The sequence below is a fragment of the Brachyhypopomus gauderio genome, chromosome 14, assembly GCF_052324685.1.
Source record: "Brachyhypopomus gauderio isolate BG-103 chromosome 14, BGAUD_0.2, whole genome shotgun sequence".
Lineage (NCBI taxonomy): Eukaryota > Metazoa > Chordata > Actinopteri > Gymnotiformes > Hypopomidae > Brachyhypopomus > Brachyhypopomus gauderio.
Genome location: NC_135224.1, coordinates 12,352,730 through 12,371,866, shown reverse-complemented (window position 1 = coordinate 12,371,866; position 19,137 = coordinate 12,352,730). Strand labels below are relative to the sequence as shown.

Genomic DNA, 19,137 nt, shown 5'->3' with positions numbered 1-19,137 from the left:
CTCACCCACAGGATGCTGGCAGTACCGGCGGGGAGGGCCCTGCGGACTTGCACGGTGGCGCGACGGAGAGGTGCGCGGGGTTGGACGATGGACAAATGGACGCTGAGGCGCCTCTGCCTCCCAGCCCTCCCGTCGCGCACGGACTTCAGACACCACCGTGCGCTCAAACTACTAGACCGCAGAGAGTCCGTAGACCACCCCGTCACCTGGATGATTTCATCACCGGACTTGGAGTTGAGAGTCGCCGGGACGGCTGACTGTGGGGGGGGGGGGCTATGTGACGGCGGTGGACTAGTGGACTGGTGGGCTCCGCCCACCTGCTGTGGTGGATGCTGGGAAGCGCATCATTCTTGTACATAATTCAGTAATAATGTTTCTTAAAGTGTTCTATAAATGTGTGTTTAAGTCAGTAGTTGTTTAGATAGTTGGTGGGAGTACTTTGGGGGGAAAAGGTGTGTTCAGGGGCAAGTCACCATGAGTGGGCAATGTATGTGAATGCATGACATGGCTGCCATTAGCGCCAGTGTGAGTGTGTTTTTGAATTTTTTTTTTGGGCAATGTATGTGAATGCATGACATTTTCTGTTACTCATAAATAAATAGCCATCTGTGCAGAAATGAGCTTCCTGAGCCAGTCTCCTCACTCGCCGACGCCACAATATTATTGTTTGTATGTGTAATATATACAACAGATTTCCAAACAACTTTATTGACCTGAATAGTTATTGAGCATAACAATAACAAAACATTGATGATCAGTAGGCCCGCTCTACCTGAAAAACATGGACTTTGTTATGAACAATACATATTACATTCTCTATCAAAACTGAGTGTCATAAAAACAGCAATGCCACAGCCCGCAGATGTCGTTTCATTTGTCGTATTTTTCCCCGAAATCATCGTCCCACATGATTTACACACCGTCTTTGTTTTTCTCAAAATCAAAGGAGAAATGTGGCCATATATCGCCACTCATCTTTCTGCCTGCTGTCATTGTCGAGTTACCTTCGAGTTGAATTTCATGAGTGACCACAGTTCACAGGCTAGTATGGGCTTACCGTATTCTGTGTGATGTGAAGACGTTAGTACTGATTGGACGGTTACCCGGTTTGTGCCGCCTCTCCGTGTACGCTAAAGTAGTTACGGTTGGAACTCTTCTTAACATATCCCTACCTTTCACAAAACTAGAACAGGTCTGATTGGATGTCATTGTTGACCAATATTTTCGTCTCGTTTTTATTCGTTGACGAAAATGTACATTAATTTCATCATCGTTTTTATCCCTTCATATAGTTTCTATTTAGTTATCGTCTCGTTTTCGTCATGAAAAAAAGGTTTGTTGACAAAAACTATGACACAAATTATTCAACGAAATTAACACTGGCTCGTGACCATGATGGAAAGCGTGCATTGAGAGCGCAGAGAGACTTTGGTCCATAATGATGGTGTGCAGTGGGTGAAAAAAGGAATGCAGAACAGATGTAAGCAATCAATAGTGAGTTACACGTTTGTGATAATGTGACTATGAAGACAATGTGAAAATCATTGTCATTTTTACTTAGCAAAACCCTGATGGCTCCTATAGCATATTGGAGTTTTAAAATGTTTTATGTACACCTAACTTGTAAACACATCACTTGGCTTTTGTAAAATCTCCCCCAATAGGTGATTAAAGTGTTAGACGTCAGTGTCTTTGGAAATTTTGAGTAACTGCAGCAGCTCAAATTAATTAATTGTATAGTATATTTGAAGGAGTAGGCTACTGGTCAGGATTTTATTATGCTGTGTAAACTAAAAGCTGGCATGGGCCTTCATAGAGTTCTGTACAGTGTATTATGGTCATGACCCAGGTGGTGCAGAAAATGCATCCCCATTAAACAGGCCTAGTGTGCTAATTCAATAGTACAAACAGGATTTTTATGCTTTATCATGTTTTAGATTCACAGAAAAGGATGTTTATCATTGCTAAAAGTGGTCACCTGCAGTGTTACTGTTGTGTGCTTTAATTAATACTGTTGTCGGTCTCTCCCTCCACTCTTCTCTCTCTCTCTACAAGATGTGAAACTACACAACCCAGCAACACACAGTAAAGGATTCTAAAGACTCTTAACATATGTTTTATGGACATTTATGGTTAAAATTATTAATGAATTGATTAATTGGTGTTTTCAATAAAACATTTTTATTAGGCTTGATCAAACATTTGTCGTCATTTAAATGTAAGTATTATTATAAACAGCTCATCTCTGATTGAAATTACATATGATAATACAGTCTTTAGTGCTGTGCTCTTATATAACAGTTTTGCAAAGTAAAAAAAGCAACTAAATAATCCTTTAGGTATGTACATGTATGAAATGAAGTGTGTAGTGTTTTATGCCTCACGGAAACGTGGCTAACCAGCAACATTCCCGATGCTAATGTGTACATTCCCGGCTTCACCACCGTGAGAGCGGATAGGGATGGCAAACAGAGCGGCAAATCCAAAGGCGTGGGGCTCGTGCTGTATGTGAACAACAGATGGTGTAACCCAGGGCATGTGTCTGTAAAGGAGATCTTCCGCTGCCGGGATGTTGAACTGTTGGCGGTGAGTCTCCGGCCCTACTACATGCCCAGAGAGCTGTCTCATGCCATTGTTGTTTGTGTTTACATTCCTCCTGGTGCTGACGCAGAGAACGCTTGTGACGTCATTTACTCAACCATCGCAAGACTACAGACTCGTTATCCGCAGGCCTACATAGCCATTTCTGGGGACTTTAACATCACCACGCTGGATTTAGTACTCACTGCTTTCCACCAGTATGTTGACTGTCCCACCAGGAAAAATAGAACTGTTGATCTCCTTTACTCCTACGTAAAGTATGCATACACCGTCACACCCCTCCCCCCTCTGGGAAAATCTGACCACAACTTGGTCTACCTGCAGCCCCAGTACAAGCCCCAGGTCCGTAGACAACCTGCATCTACAGGCTCCTTCAGGAAATGGTCTCCTGGTGCTGAAGAGGCTCTCAGGGACTGCTTCGAGTCAACTGAATGGAGTGTTCTGCAGGAGCCATACGGAGAAGACATCGAGGGGATAACACACTGCATGACGGACTACATGAACTTTTGCATGGACGTGGTTCTTCCTGTGAGAACTGTATGCTGCTTTGCTAACAACAAGCCCTGGATAAGCAGCAGTGTTAAAGGCCTTCTGAACAAAAAGAAGAAGGCCTTTAAAGATAACAACCAGGAGGAGCTTAAGAGTGTACAGAGGGAGCTCAAAGTCCACTTGCGAGAGGCCAAGGACTCCTACAGGAAGAAGGTGGAGCAGAAGCTGAGGGAGAATAACATGAGGGAGGTATGGAATGGTATGAAGACCATCACAGGCTGTAAGCAGAGGGAGAACAGTGCCACAGACGGTGACGGTGAGAGAGCCAATGAGTTAAACACCTTCTATAACCAGTTTGACTGCCCTGTTCAAGACCCTATGGTCAGGCTGATGCTTCCTCCACTTTCCCCTCATCTTTTCTCCTGCTACTTCAGTCTCTGTCTGCCTGGACATTAACACCTCAACTTCTCCCATTGTCATTCATGCACCCATCCCATGGGCAGACAGGACAGCCCCCACTTCCTTCTCTTCTCTCCCTCTTCACACCCAGCAGACCACAGCAGCCCCCCTGTCTCCCGCTCCACTCACCTTCACTACAGAACAGGTCAGAAATGAGCTGAGGAGACTCCACACTAGAAAGGCAGCTGGACCAGATAGGGTGTTGTAAGGATTTGGTGGATTCCTCACGGTTATTTATGGGATTAATAGATATGACACGAAACAAATGGGGAACCACTGTCCGTAGTTTATTATTATACTGAAGGTCACTATAAAACGGACGGTTAGACAGAGTCAGTAGTAGCAACTACTAAGTAAGCGAGAGAGAGCAGTAACCATTCACGCAGTATAACAGAAGAGAAAAGTCCCACGCGCGTGTAGGGCAACCACAATTTACATCATCAAGGGGCAATCATTACATATCCCCCCCACTTAAAATGATGGCTGTCCTAAGACCATAACCCCCAAAACAACTTTACAGGGCATGTCATGACAGTGGCAACACAAATAAGTCAAAACACCTTGTACTATTACTGACAGAACTGCCTGCACCATGTGGCTATAGCCCAACACATGACGACATACAGTGTCCACATTTTTTTCCTTTCTTATAAGCAGAGTTGTATAATCCAGGTTCAGAAAGTAAAAGTCCTCGCCAGGATTTTGCTCAGGCTTCCTGGATTGCACTAATTAGAAATCTAGCAAGCTTGAGCAAAATCCTGGTGAGGACTTTTACTTTCTGAACCTGACATTTTCACTTTTGTTTTGAAACTCTCGTAACCCATCAATACATAAAACAACAGAGCTTGTATAACCAAGGAGAATGATACTCGACAAAAGAAAACATGTCAATATCAGAGTCAAAAAACAAAATGAGGATTTGTCCTATTCCCATCCCAGTTACTGGTGACCCGTGGTGTATGTCTAGGACGGAGAAAATATGAGTGTGTTTCAGCGTAGGTAGGCTGTGTACGGGTAACCCCTGCATACAGGGGGTCAGGGGAATAACTGTGTGTGTTGAAGTTGGTGGGTATCTGGGGTGTGAGGAGAGGAACACTGGCATGTGTTGGGGGCATGGAGGCGGGCTGCAAATAGGAGTGTATATCAGTGTGTCTAGGGCGAAGGGAATATGGGTGTCTTTGTGGTGGCTGCAGGTGTGGCACTTGAACATCAGCAGGGAATGTGAATGAGTCCACAACACCGTCAACCGGCGTGTCGGCCGTACAGGCAGCCATTGGGAACCGGACCTGAGGCTCAGTCTCCTCTCCAAACGGCGTAGAAAAATTGTCCAACACACAAAAAAAACAAATCCCAAGCGCTTCAGACATTTAATCCACCCAAAACACTGGTAGTTTCCGTCGTAGCACTATGTGAGGCACCGAAGCTGCCGTGCTATTCCGCTAGCATGCACCTCAATCTTTAGCTATACGCGAAGACCACTGTCAATGTAGTTGGCTTCGGCTGCTACGTTATCAACGTTGAAAAGTCTCGTGCACGTCAGACAACTTTGCCACAAGTACATAATGAAACGTCTCACCTCGTGAAATTCACGACAGGTAAATACTCTCACTTCACCAACTGTCTGAAGAGTGTCCAGACTTTTATCCGAAGATGTTCAATCACAGTTCGGATGCCATTTGTAAGGATTTGGTGGATTCCTCACGGTTATTTACGGGATTAATAGATATGACACGAAACAAATGGAGAACCACTGTCCGTAGTTTATTATTATACTGAAGGTCACTATAAAACGGACGGTTAGACAGAGTCAGTAGTAGCAACTACTAAGTAAGCGAGAGAGAGCAGTAACCATTCACGCAGTATATACAGACATCTTGTGGGTGACTTTGTGGCATGGTGCAACAGGAACAACCTGATTCTAAACACCTCCAAGACCAAGGAGATGGTGGACTTCCGCAGGACCAGACCACCCACACAGCTTGTCTCTATTTAGGGGGGGTTGATGTGGAGACGGTTAAGACCTACAGGTGTCTCGGACTACACCTGGATGATAGGCTGGACTGGTCAACCAACACGGACTTCCTGTACAGAAAGGGGCAGAGCCGGCTCTAATTTCTGAGGAGGCTGGGGTCCTTCAACATCTGTAGGAAGCTCCTGCAGATGTTCTATCAGACTGTAGTGTCCAGTTGTCTCTTCTACGCTGTGGTGTGCTGGGGAGAGAGTATCAAAAAGAGGGACGGGATGCGACTGGACAAGCTGGTCAGGCCTGCAGGGTTTGTAGTTGGTGTGGAGCTGGACTCTGTGGTTACGGTGGCAGAGAGGAGAACACTGCACAAACTGCTCTGCATCATGGAAGATGATGGTCACCCACTGCACACCATCATTATGGACCAAAGGAGCATGTTCAGTGGCAGGAACCTGCCACAGAGCAGCTCTACAGACAGACTCAGGAAATCCTTTGTCCCGAGAGCCATTAGACTCTTCAACTCCTCCCAGTGGATTCGGAAGAAGGAGGGGGACAGATGAGGAACGAGTCTCTTCTGTCGCACAACAGTTTATTTATTTATTTGCTACCTGCACTACTACCTTACAGTTCATCTGCCCTTCTGGACACTGGTCATTTGACTGTATGTCCTGAACATTTTTTTACTGTATGTTCATACATTCCGTACATTGTCAGTACATCCACACTCCTGGACACTTTGACACTTTTACAGTACATCCCATACATTTGCACTACTGGACATTGCACATACTAGTTCCAGTTTTACCCAATTCCTCTTGTACTGCACTACCTCCTTTCTCTGGTCAAGATACTTGCACACTTGTGTAGTCTTTGTATTGTTTGTGAACGTCATAAGTCATTGTTAAATTGTGTGTGCGTGTCCATTACTGTGATTTGTCATTGTGTAACTGCTACTGGCTACTAAATTTCCTTCGGGATCAATAAAGTATCTACCTACCTGCCTACCTACCTACCTACCTGTACAGCAGATACTTCACCTGAAGCCCTCCATGACTCCATAGGGACCCACATTGGATGACACAAGTTAGCATTATAGTAATTGTGCTCCAAAAGTGTGATGTGAGCTGACATTCTAGTGAGTGATGGATTGATATTTGGGCCCCCTTTGCACAATCCATATGGGCCCTATAAAGATTTGCCCATGGGACCCATATGGGCCCCTAATGGGGCTGAAGCGGGTGTCTGCAGTTAACCATAAGGGCCCTTCTTGTTGCCTACCTTGGCCCCATCATTATCCCACACAAACAAGGGGCCCATAAAGGGCCTGTGGGTCATTGCTCATAGGGGCCCACATGAGGCCCACATTGACCCCAATATTGGCCCACAAGGCCTAACACACATGGGGCCCATGTGGAGTCGATGGACAAATCTTTGTGGGCCCCAGCTGGGTTGCCCAAAAAGGGCCCATGTACCAGCCCATTCAAACCCATGTGGGGCCCACATGGACATGTTGACTGGGCTATTCCTAATCTATAGGGTTCAACATGCCGTTGGTCCACCTGTTGCAGCTACAACAGCTTCAACTCTTCTGGGATGGCTGTCCACAAGGTTTATGAGTGTGTTTATGGGGATTTTGAACTATTAGGTATGCTGAAGTATTCAGAGTTCCTTTCACTGGAACAAAGGGGCCAAGCCCAGCTCCTGAAAAACAACCCCACACCATAATCCCCCTGCACCAAACTTTACACTTGGTACAATGCAGTCAGACAAGTACCATTCTTCTGGCAACCACCAAACCCAGACTCATCCATCAGATTGCCAGATGGAGAAGCGCGATTCATCACTCCAGAGAACGCACCTCCACTGCTCTAAAGTCTAGCGGCAATATAGTATATTTAAGAATCATACATTTATATATAAAGAATATCATATGCTTAGACATAAATAAGACTAACAGTAGCATAATGAGAATTATAACGGACCCAGTACTTATTTGTGGGACACCCAATTTTACTTTCAGAGCTCAGAGCATTCATTGTGTGTGAATACAAATTAATTACTTGCTTGGCAACAATGCTTGACATCTAATGCCTATAATTGTTTCCATCTTATCCAGTAAGAAGTTGTGGTCAGTGGTGTCAAACGCAAAACTATAAACTAAATGTATAAGATATATATAATTTACCACATGATTAAGAGATCATTAACTACACAAGTTAATGTGTAGACTGCACCAAAGTCAACCATTTATCCAATCATCAAGACTTCAGTGTCATCATGTCTTTCAAAGAAACACTCATGTGAGTCCAACTGCAGATATAGCATGTCTCTTTTTAACATTACATGTGCTCCTGCGCAGTTGTACACGTCATCACTTCACAACACTGAGGCTCTCTCTCAATGTCTCACTTAAACCACACAGTGAGAGTGGTTCAACTGCAGTGAAAAAGTCTTCATAATGCCCAAGAAAGTCGAGCGAGCGTCAGGACCGTCTCCTAAAGAGGATGCGGCTACAAGATTGGGTCACCACCAGTGCAGAGCTCGCTCAGGAATGGCAGAGGGCAGATGTGAATGCATCTGTACACACAGTGAGATGAAGGTTTTTGGAGGATGGCTTGGTGTCAAGAAGGGCAGCAAAGAAGCCACTTCTCTCCAAGAAAAACATCAGGGACATTCTGTGGGAAGGATTGGACTGAAGAGGACTAGGGTACTTATTTTCTCTGAAGAATAAAAGACTGTTTGGGACGTCTGGCAAAATTATTGTCTGGAGAAGAAAAGGTGAGCGGTACCATGAGTCTTGTGTCATGCCAATAATGAAGCATCCTGAGATGATTCAAGTGTGGGCTCGCTCAAAATTTTGGCTAAGAACATTGCCGTGAATAATGAAAACATTTTCCCAAATGCTTTCAATAATGTCATGAAAAAAATCATAAATATGTTACCCTTACTACTGCAGGCCTGATAGTTTTCAGGCGCCATGCCAGAATTCCGGCGTACCGACGTGTCCGCGAGGAAAAAAAGGTTCGCCTAATGCATGGGTTAAAGTTTAAAGTTCTCCATCACCACGACGGATTTCCGTCATTTGAATTTTTTGGGGGGAAAAATCCGTCAAATCATTATAATAAACCACACTCGCACGCATGCTATCTGTTTTGAGGCTTAAATATGATCCTCTCACTGGATCATCAGAGCTGGATGGATGACGGTGGTGTCACTTGATTGACTTGCGGTTTCGGACATTACGTAAAAAAGCTACCTCCCTCCTGCCTTAAGTCCAGTTTGTTTTGGTCATTTAATGTTTCCAACTTGATTGGTCGTGCCGAAGACATTAATACTCCGATTCAATCGACATAAAACATCATACAGGCGGTCCCCGGGTTACGAGGTTCCCGAGTTACGATTGTTCGTGGTTCGACACATCTCCCATTTACTGTATTAAGCCTTGTTTGGACCTAAGTGGTTCTGCGTCATAAACGGAATTAGGTGTTTAGTGTGCGTTGCTTCAGGATAGGCCTTTAGCCTTAATTAAACGCAGTTATGGATAAAGGTATTTGCCAAAAGGCTAGCTTTAGGATAGGATAACTGCGTATAGTACGTTATTTATGTACAGTATGTGTGTATGTTCCGATTTACACCGAAAATCGATTTACGACGGATCGACATCGTAACCCGGGGACCGACTGTATTTCAGACATCGGAAGAGCTTCAGAGGTAGATACAAGATAAATTCAGTATTTTATCTTTATTCTGATGAAGGTTTTTTTTTTTATCAGAAATATAAGAAAGTGTTTTTTTTTTGAGCCGGTACAGGTGGTCAGATGATCTGGTTCATCATGGCCGCCTTACGGCGTAAGGTGTAGCCTAATACAAGAACAAAAGCATAAAATGAATGTCCTAATAATCCAACACAAAATATTTATTAAATATTTTATATATTAAATAGTGGTGGGCCGTTAACGGCGTTAACGACGGTCGTTAATTTGATACTCTTATCAGGCGATATAAAAATTATCGCCGTTAATCTATTATAGTTGGGCTGGAAACTGGGTCAAAATGGGTAAGCAAACTATGATGACTTTCAACTTGATCGATTAGCTCGGCTGTATTCCTAACCAAATTGCACAATAGGGGGCAAGAACGAGTTTTCAAACCTGTGAATTACAAATCGTACGTGTGTTTACATGGATGCAACCACGAAGTCGCCAGGTTTGCTTCATGGAAAATTCATTTTTAGGAACGTAAAGTGTTACCGGAGCGGAGCTCGGAGCGGTCGTTTTCTGCATGGTCCTAGCGCTAGGTTCGTCGCTATTTAAATATTTCTTTTTAACCGTTAAAACTGCAGAGGACCAAAACCGGCTTTTGAAAAAGTCCCCCCCAAATTACGTCCGTGAGGTTAAATGTACTAAATGTTTAGCTGAATAAACATGTTATCAACCCCTTTTAATGTACAGTAGGCTATGTAGGCTTACAAATTCATGTTTAACTGAATAATCCGTTGAACACGAGTAGCCTACATTTTATTGAGCATGTTTTTTTCTTCAAGTATCAAAGTAGAACAGCTTCCTCAAGCAGTCATTGATGCATTTTGGAAACAGGAGATGAGCCCCTGGTCTAATGCACCCTCTGTATTAAGAAACCCTATCTCAAAAACTGACTTTTAGTCATTACTTGGGTAGCACGCATATGAGCCATTTTAATATAGATTAATCTAGATTAATTTCAAGATTTCAGTGAGATTAATCTAGATAAAAAAAATAAATCTATGCCTACCCCTAATATTAAAACTATATTTATTTATATATAAAACTATAATCATAATACTTGTAATTCTTTTAAACTTTATTTGCATAATTTCTTTGAGTTGTCTGGTATCCTATAATTTACTAACAGTAATGAATAAATGATAGGTAATGATACCTAACTTATTTATTATTAATTAATTTAAAGATTAATTATTAAATATTCAAAATATGGTACACTTCCACAACACCACCCCCCCCCCCCCCCCCCGCTCAAAAAATTTCAGGCTCAGGAATTTTTCCCACTATCACCCCTGCTACTGTAAAGTCAGCAGGTTAAAGTAAATTGTTCACAGGTAACATGGCATTCATGTTCTATTATCTGTTATTATTTTTTAGTAATTCTGTGGTAGATCCAATTTCTTCCACTATTGATGGTGGTTGTAAGTTCATTTTCTTTATATTACAAAAAAGCTTACATTGTGATTCGGTCCTTTATGGAGGACGGAAGTTGACAAATCAATAAATAAATGTGCAGCATATATATAATTTTATATAAATAAGGATTTATGATGTATTTATGGATTCATTTATTAATTTACTGATTTAAGGATTTATGTATTTATTTATGGATTTACTGATTTAAAGATTATTCTATTCCATTTTAATAAAGTGGGCAAGACTAGTGCAGTTCTAATGAGCTATTGGTGAGCCGGGCAGAGCTGCAAGGCAGACCAGAGATTATAATGATAGAATGTGAACAAAAAAAGAAATGGACATGGACTTTCATCTTCCCTAGTCTTTTGGTTGCTCAGGCCATTAAACATGACAGATGCTCTTTCAAAATAGTCTCTAATCTACTAAACTGAAGTCCTGAGAAAATCACATCTGAGGATGCCAGCCTCCTGTATTTCCTGCGCAGAGACATATTTCTATACTTGCCAACATTCATCAGTATACTTACTGCATCTATTTTTGAATGTCCTGTCCCATTATGTAAAAAGCTCCATGAAATCAGTTTACTAAATGTAGTTTAGTTATAACAATTAACCCTAGAACATGGAGGCTGTTCTCAAGTTGTGCCAAGTCAAGCAATGTGCTTCTGGCTTCCTTCATCTTAAGCAAAAAATCCAGGAACATTCAAAATGACCATTGGTTCATCGTGTGCAGGTAGGCCTGTCACGATAACAAAATTTTCAGAAGTATATATTGTCCCAGAAATTATTGCGATAAACGATAATATTGTCATTTTAAAGTGCCATTAAAAAATTTTTTCTTGCTTCTGGGCTCCCCAAAGGAGCTTTAAGACAATGTGACACAATAATAATATAGTAGCATAATAATACAATTACACCAGTTTGCAGTAATGTAATGTATTGTAAAGCTCATGTATGGGGTCATATTTGAGCTTGACCACATATCTGTAGTGGCAGAGTAAAATGAGATGTCTTTAATCTACTTCAGAACACCATCTTTCACTTCATTATATAAGTTCGGAATGGCAGTTTGGGAGATATAGGTTTTCTTTGGCAGTTTATACTGCTAGTCAAATCTTTGCAGCATGTTTATAAATGTTTTCTTTTTGATCGTATTTAACGGCAGCATCTTTTTGGCTATATAGCGAGTTAAGTCTGGTTTATACTTGACGCGTAGTGAGTGACGAAAATGACGTAGGGGTCGATTCGCAAGGTCGTGCACCTCTCAAATTTTGTAACTTCGCATGCGCCGTGCCTCAGCGCAATGAACCAAGTCATGTTTGCAGGGTTCATACACCTTTACAAGGTGGAATTCAAGCACTTGTATGTCACTTTCAAGGTCCATTTCAATAATTCCCAGCACGTTAAATCTAATTAAGTTAAATATTTATACATATACTCGAAATGATTCAAAAAAATTTGCTTATCACATTAATGGTTGTTTATTTTCAAAACGCCCAAACTTAATGTCTTTATGTTCTCATGTTTCGTCCTGGAATTACAAAAGGCTCGTATTTGTTAACGTAATAAAAGAGAACTGTTCAGTCAGACAGATATTTGTTGTGAAATGAACAAATTCCAGCACTTTTCAAACCTGAAACACAAAGCAACATTAAAATATGTCAGGTAAATGTTCATTCCTCTGTTTTTGAGGGGTATTTCTTTATACTACCACATATCGTTTCAAACACTGCAAAGAATGTGATGCTGCAAGTATAAACGCTTCCACTGTTCGTGGAGGTTCACTATAATAAACGATTAAATAATGTGATGTGATTATTTCAAATCATTTCAAGTCCAATTAGCCTCAAATACATTCAGGAGCCAACATCTTCACCTGTGTGTGGAGGCACCGTTATTGACACATATGCTCTCCGTGTACTGCACTCATTTCCTAACCGATAGATGTCGCTTTCTGATCACAGATTAGGCTTCTCTTAAGGGTGAAGCAGGGTGCGAGAGCAACAGCACTGTGTGCCTTTCTGAAATCGAACGTAGTTGCGGTTTCTCATGTAAACAAATTTGCATGGAAACCCAATGGCCAATTATCGACATCAGCAAAAATGATCATGGTTAAAAAAAATTTACTGTACGGTAAGTCAATAATGTAATTATCGGGACAGGCCTATGTGCAGGGAGAGTTCAAATGGACTGCGGGGGGGGGGGGGGGGGTAGAAGAGAAGGCATCAGCAGTAGGATTTAAAGGCTCGTCAGAAAAGGTTTCCATGCACATTGAATTTCCACCTTCACATACCCTAGGCTGCATTAGAAGACTCCTACTGGTATCACAGTCTGAGCAGACATGAGAGTGCCAATCAAGAATCCTGGGTAACAACCAGATTAGATTGTTGCAAACCTGCATTAACCACTACAAAATTATTCTGAAGATATTTGACCATTGAAGCAGTTTTTAAAGATTATACAATAGAACTGAAGCACAGACAGCAATATGGAAAACTTTTTATTGGAGAACGTTATCATTCTAAATACATTCAGTATTCCAGATCAAGAATGCAGCAAAGCAGAGTTGTGAAAGATGTTGGTTGGACTACATGTGCCTCCATGATGGAATTGTGGTCCAAAGTAATGGGAGTAGCTACAGAGTCCTTTGGACAATCCATACATGCCAAATGAGGACACCAGCCTTTTGCAGTTGAACATTATAGCATATTGGTCATAATCAGTCTACAGCATCCTGAATCCAGGACTGGGCAGCCTGTGCCAGAGGCTGGTAGAAGCTGGACAATGACAATTGGTCTGAACCCTATGAATGCAAGTGGCCGTAACGGCTGTGGATCCAAGGTGCAATATCACTGCCAGTCTGATGGCTGGTCAAACCAGAACCCCACATTAGGGTTCGGGCAGAGGGTCTTGAAGGTGGAAAATGGTGAGAGGGCTTACCAGTTTGCACATGCTGGGAGCGTTCAGGAACACTATGGATTTTATGTGCATCTACTGTGCCAGTATGACGGCTGGAGCTGGTCATACCAGTACCTGGCATATGGGAGTGGCCTTGCTGTTCTGAATGCAGGTGGGAGCCAGAGGGCTTGCCTTCGTGCATTACCTGAGGATTCACATGTCCAGGAAAACCATGGCTTTTATGTGCATCATTCGTGGCAGTCTGATGGCTGGAGCTTGTCATACCAGTACCTGGCATATGGGAGTGGCCTTGCTGTTCTGAATGCAGGTGGGAGCCAGAGGGCTTGATTTCATGCATTACCTGGGGACTCACATGTCCAGGAAAACCGTGGCTTTTATGTGCATCATCCGTGGCAGTCTGATGGCTGGAGCTGGTCATACCAGTACCAGGCATATGGGAGTGGCCTTGGTGTTCTGAATGCAGGTGGGAGCCAGAGGGCTTGCCTTCGTGCATTACCTGAGGATTCACATGTCCAGGAAAACCATGGCTTTTATGTGCATCATCTGTGGCAGTCTGATGGCTGGAGCTGGTCATACCAGTACCTGGCATATGGGAGTGGCCTTGCTGTTCTGAATGCAGGTGGGAGCCAGAGGGCTTGCTTTCATGCATTACCTGGGGACTCACATGTCCAGGAAAACCATGGCTTTTATGTGCATCATCCGTGGCAGTCTGATGGCTGGAGCTGGTCATACCAGTACCAGGCATATGGGAGTGGCCTTGGTGTTCTGAATGCAGGTGGGAGCCAGAGGGCTTGCCTTCGTGCATTACCTGAGGATTCACATGTCCAGGAAAACCATGGCTTTTATGTGCATCATCTGTGGCAGTCTGATGGCTGGAGCTGGTCATACCAGTACCTGGCATATGGGAGTGGCCTTGCTGTTCTGAATGCAGGTGGGAGCCAGAGGGCTTGCTTTCATGCATTACCTGGGGATTCACATGTCCAGGAAAACCATGGCTTTTATGTGCATCATCTGTGGCAGTCTGATGGCTGGAGCTTGTCATACCAGTACCTGGCATATGGGAGTGACCTTGCTGTTCTGAATGCAGGTGGGAACCAGAGGGCTTGCCTTCGTGCATTACCTGAGGATTCACATGTCCAGGAAAACCATGGCTTTTATGTGCATCATCTGTGGCAGTCTGATGGCTGGAGCTGGTCATACCAGTACCTGGCATATGGGAGTGACCTTGCTGTTCTGAATGCAGGTGGGAGCCAGAGGGCTTGCTTTCATGCATTACCTGGGGATTCACATGTCCAGGAAAACCGTGGCTTTTATTTGCATCATCTGTGGCAGTCTGATGGCTGGAGCTTGTCATACCAGTACCTGGCATATGGGAGTGACCTTGCTGTTCTGAATGCAGGTGGGAACCAGAGGGCTTGCCTTCGTGCATTACCTGGGGATTCACATGTCCAGGAAAACCGTGGCTTTTATGTGCATCATCTGTGGCAGTCTGATGGCTGGAGCTTGTCATACCAGTACCTGGCATATGGGCGTGACCATGCTGTTCTGAATGCAGGTGGGAGCCAGAGGGCTTGCTTTCATGCATTACCTGGGGATTCACATGTCCAGGAAAACCGTGGCTTTTATGTGCATCATCTGTGGCAGTCTGATGGCTGGAGCTGGTCATACCAGTACCTGGCATATGGGAGTGGCCTTGCTGTTCTGAATGCAGGTGGGAACCAGAGGGCTTGCCTTCGTGCATTACCTGGGGATTCACATGTCCAGGAAAACCGTGGCTTTTATGTGCATCATCTGTGGCAGTCTGATGGCTGGAGCTTGTCATACCAGTACCTGGCATATGGGAGTGGCCTTGGTATTCTGAATGCAGGTGGGAACCAGAGGGCTTGCCTTCGTGCATTACCTGAGGATTCACATGTCCAGGAAAACCATGGCTTTTATGTGCATCATCTGTGGCAGTCTGATGGCTGGAGCTGGTCATACCAGTACCTGGCATATGGGAGTGGCCTTGCCGTTCTGAATGCAGGTGGGAGCCAGAGGGCTTGCTTTCATGCATTACCTGGGGATTCACATGTCCAGGAAAACCGTGGCTTTTATGTGCATCATCTGTGGCAGTCTGATGGCTGGAGCTTGTCATACCAGTACCTGGCATATGGGCGTGACCATGCTGTTCTGAATGCAGGTGGGAGCCAGAGGGCTTGCTTTCATGCATTACCTGGGGATTCACATGTCCAGGAAAACCGTGGCTTTTATGTGCATCATTCGTGGCAGTCTGATGGCTGGAGCTTGTCATACCAGTACCTGGCATATGGGAGTGGCCTTGGTGTTCTGAATGCAGGTGGGAACCAGAGGGCTTGCCTTCGTGCATTACCTGAGGATTCACATGTCCAGGAAAACCATGGCTTTTATGTGCATCATCTGTGGCAGTCTGATGGCTGGAGCTGGTCATACCAGTACCTGGCATATGGGAGTGGCCTTGCTGTTCTGAATGCAGGTGGGAACCAGAGGGCTTGCCTTCGTGCATTACCTGGGGATTCACATGTCCAGGAAAACCATGGCTTTTATGTGCATCATCTGTGGCAGTCTGATGGCTGGAGCTGGTCATACCAGTACCTGGCATATGGGAGTGGCCTTGCTGTTCTGAATGCAGGTGGGAGCCAGAGGGCTTGCCTCCATGCACAGCCTGGGAATTCACAGGTCCAGGAAAGCTATGGCTATGTCCAACCCTTCCAGTCTGATGGCTGGATGCGGTCACACCAGGACCCTGCATATGGGACTGGGCATGTGGCTTTGAGGGCTGGACATGGCCAGACAGCTTGCCTTTGTGCACATTCTGCAATTGCATGCGTCCAGGAAAGCTAGGGCTTCTATGTGCATCATCCCTGCCAGTCTGATGGCTGGATGCGGTCACACCAGGAACCTGCATATGGGAGTGGGCATGTGGTTTTGATTGCTGGACAGGGCCAAAAAGCTTGCCTTCGTGCACAGCCTGGGGGTACACAGGTCCAGGAAAGCTATGGCTTCTATGTGAATCATCCTTGCCAGTCTGATGGGTGGAGGTGGTCACACCAGGACCCTGCATATGGGAGTGGACATGCGGTTTTGAGGGCTGGACAGGGCCAGAGGGCTTGCCTTTGTGCACATTCTGGGATTGCACATGTCCAGGAAAGCTATGGCTTCTATGTGCATCATCCCTGCCAGTCTGATGGCTAGAAGTAGTCACACCAGGACCCTGCATATGGGAGTGGACATGTGGTTTTGATTGCTGGACAGGGCCAAAAAGCTTGCCTTCGTGCACAGCCTGGGGGTACACAGGTCCAGGAAAGCTATGGCTTCTATGTGAATCATCCTTGCCAGTCTGATGGGTGGAGGTGGTCACACCAGGACCCTGCATATGGGAGTGGACATGCGGTTTTGAGGGCTGGACAGGGCCAGAGGGCTTGCCTTTGTGCACATTCTGGGATTGCATGTGTCCAGGAAAGCTATGGCTTCTATGTGCATCATCCCTGCCAGTATGATGGCTAGAAGTGGTCACACCAGGACCCTGCTTATGGGAGTGGACATGCGGTTTTGAGGGCTGGACAGGGCCAGGGGGCTTGCCTTTGTGCACATTCTGGGATTGCATGTGTCCAGGAAAGCTATGGCTGCTATGTGAATCATGCCTGCCAGAATGATGGCTAGAAGTGGTCACACCAGGACCCTGCATATGGGAGTGGGCATGCGGTTTTGAGGGCTGGACAGGGCCAGAGAGCTTACCTTTGTGCACATTCTGGGATTGCATGTGTCCAGGAAAGCTATGGCTTGTATGTGCATCATCCCTGCCAGTATGATGGCTAGAAGTGGTCACACCAGGACCCTGCTTATGGGAGTGGACATGCGGTTTTGAGGGCTGGACAGGGCCAGGGGGCTTGCCTTTGTGCACATTCTGGGATTGCATGTGTCCAGGAAAGCTATGGCTGCTATGTGCATCATTCCTGCCTGTATGATGGCTGGTAGTTGAACCCCACATCTGGGAACCATCTGTGCTTCCAACCCAAGAATGATCCCCATAAGGAGGTCTGCTGCCACTTTGTTGAGAACCCTTGACAGACTGCTGCAGGTCAGGTTTGTCACCAGCCAAAGAAGAAAGGCTCACCTTCACCTGTGGTAGAAAAGATGGGGGCTTGCTTACTGGCCAGCTATGTAAAGGATGCACGTGTCTCTGGGGGTGGCCTTGGTGTCGAGAGGGGGAATTAACCCCCTTAAAAGGGTGGTGCATCTCTGAAGGAATGTACATTGACTGGCCCATGTATGGAGCCCTGTAGTTTCCCTCATAGATAGGATCAGACTGGACATGAGTCTCATCCACCCATGCACCAGTGTACGGACTTGGGAAACCTTGACCATTGTACGAGTCAAAGTAATCAAGAGACCCTTGGGAAAGATACCCTTCCTGAAAGAAGCTTCTAGAAAACTCTGGGGTACTTGGTAAACTCTCAAAGGTCTGCCCCTCAAACAATGTTTCACTGTTGCCAGAAGTCCCCAGCATCTGGGATTCAGCCAATACTCCCGGAAATCCCTCACCTCCTTGGAACATAGACTGGTATTCCACGGGTTCCTCTTCAACCAGAAGTTTGGAAGAGCCCATTTCACTGCTAGGATCCCACCTTAACTGACCAACCTCATCAGATTCCAGATCTTGCTGAAAGGTCACAGAGCTACCTTGCATGGAAGCAACACTGAAGTCTTCCAGATAAGCCTGATAAGGTAGGTATGTCACTTTTTCTGGCTGATCCACATAAGCCAATTCTGGTACATCATATGAGTGATGGACAGGGTTTTTGTTCCATTCTTGCAGTGGGGGAAAAAAGGAAAGATTTTATTCACAACTATGATCAAACACAAACCACCAATATCCATAGTTTGATCTGATCAGTTCCTTACCTCTATAGCTCTCTGCATCCCTCAGAGTTAATATTGCAGTAAGAAGTAACCAAAACCTACAAGGAAAGAGAATCACCTTCATGATTAAAACCAGACATAAATTTAGACAAGAAAAACATCACAAATGACTCCAGCCATATGGTTACCTTCTGCTCCACCACATCATGCTGCTACACCAGGGTGTGGCTCCCTCAAAACACAGCTTCAACCACCACTTCCTTTCCACTGTGAACCCTATAGGCAGATAGGAACTGTGCTACTTTTAAGCATCTAATTAAAGTTAGCTGATAAGGATCACCTGTTCAAACTCGTTGATCTATTATCTAACCAATTATGGGAACTAATGAGTGAATAACAAGACAGTGAAAGTAACTAGTGATATTAAGCTTTAACAGAAATATTGGTTAGCACCAGAGGCTATATTTACTGTGCAACCCTTAATGTCCAATCCCATTTTGTTTAGTTTTTTTGTTTGTTAATTTGTTTGATTGTTATTTGGATAGACCTTCCACACGTTCAAAGTTTGGTTAGTGTTGATATGCATGTTTATGATTCTTATTTTGAAAGGTCTTGAATAAATTTAAAAAAACTATAGAAACATTTTTTA

At 44.5% G+C, this 19,137-nt stretch overlaps 1 protein-coding gene across 1 annotated transcript; it reads right to left on the bottom strand.

Moving 5' to 3' along the window:
• Positions 1 to 13,178: 13,178 nt before the first annotated feature.
• LOC143475187 (uncharacterized) lies at positions 13,179 to 18,759 on the bottom strand. Its single transcript, XM_076972947.1, has 3 exons — positions 18,677 to 18,759; positions 18,531 to 18,586; positions 13,179 to 18,437 (listed from the first exon to the last, which is right to left on the bottom strand). Exons 1-3 carry the CDS (start codon positions 18,694 to 18,696, stop codon positions 13,495 to 13,497), a joined length of 5,019 nt encoding a protein of 1,672 aa, XP_076829062.1. The 5' UTR covers positions 18,697 to 18,759; the 3' UTR covers positions 13,179 to 13,494.
• Positions 18,760 to 19,137: the final 378 nt, after the last annotated feature.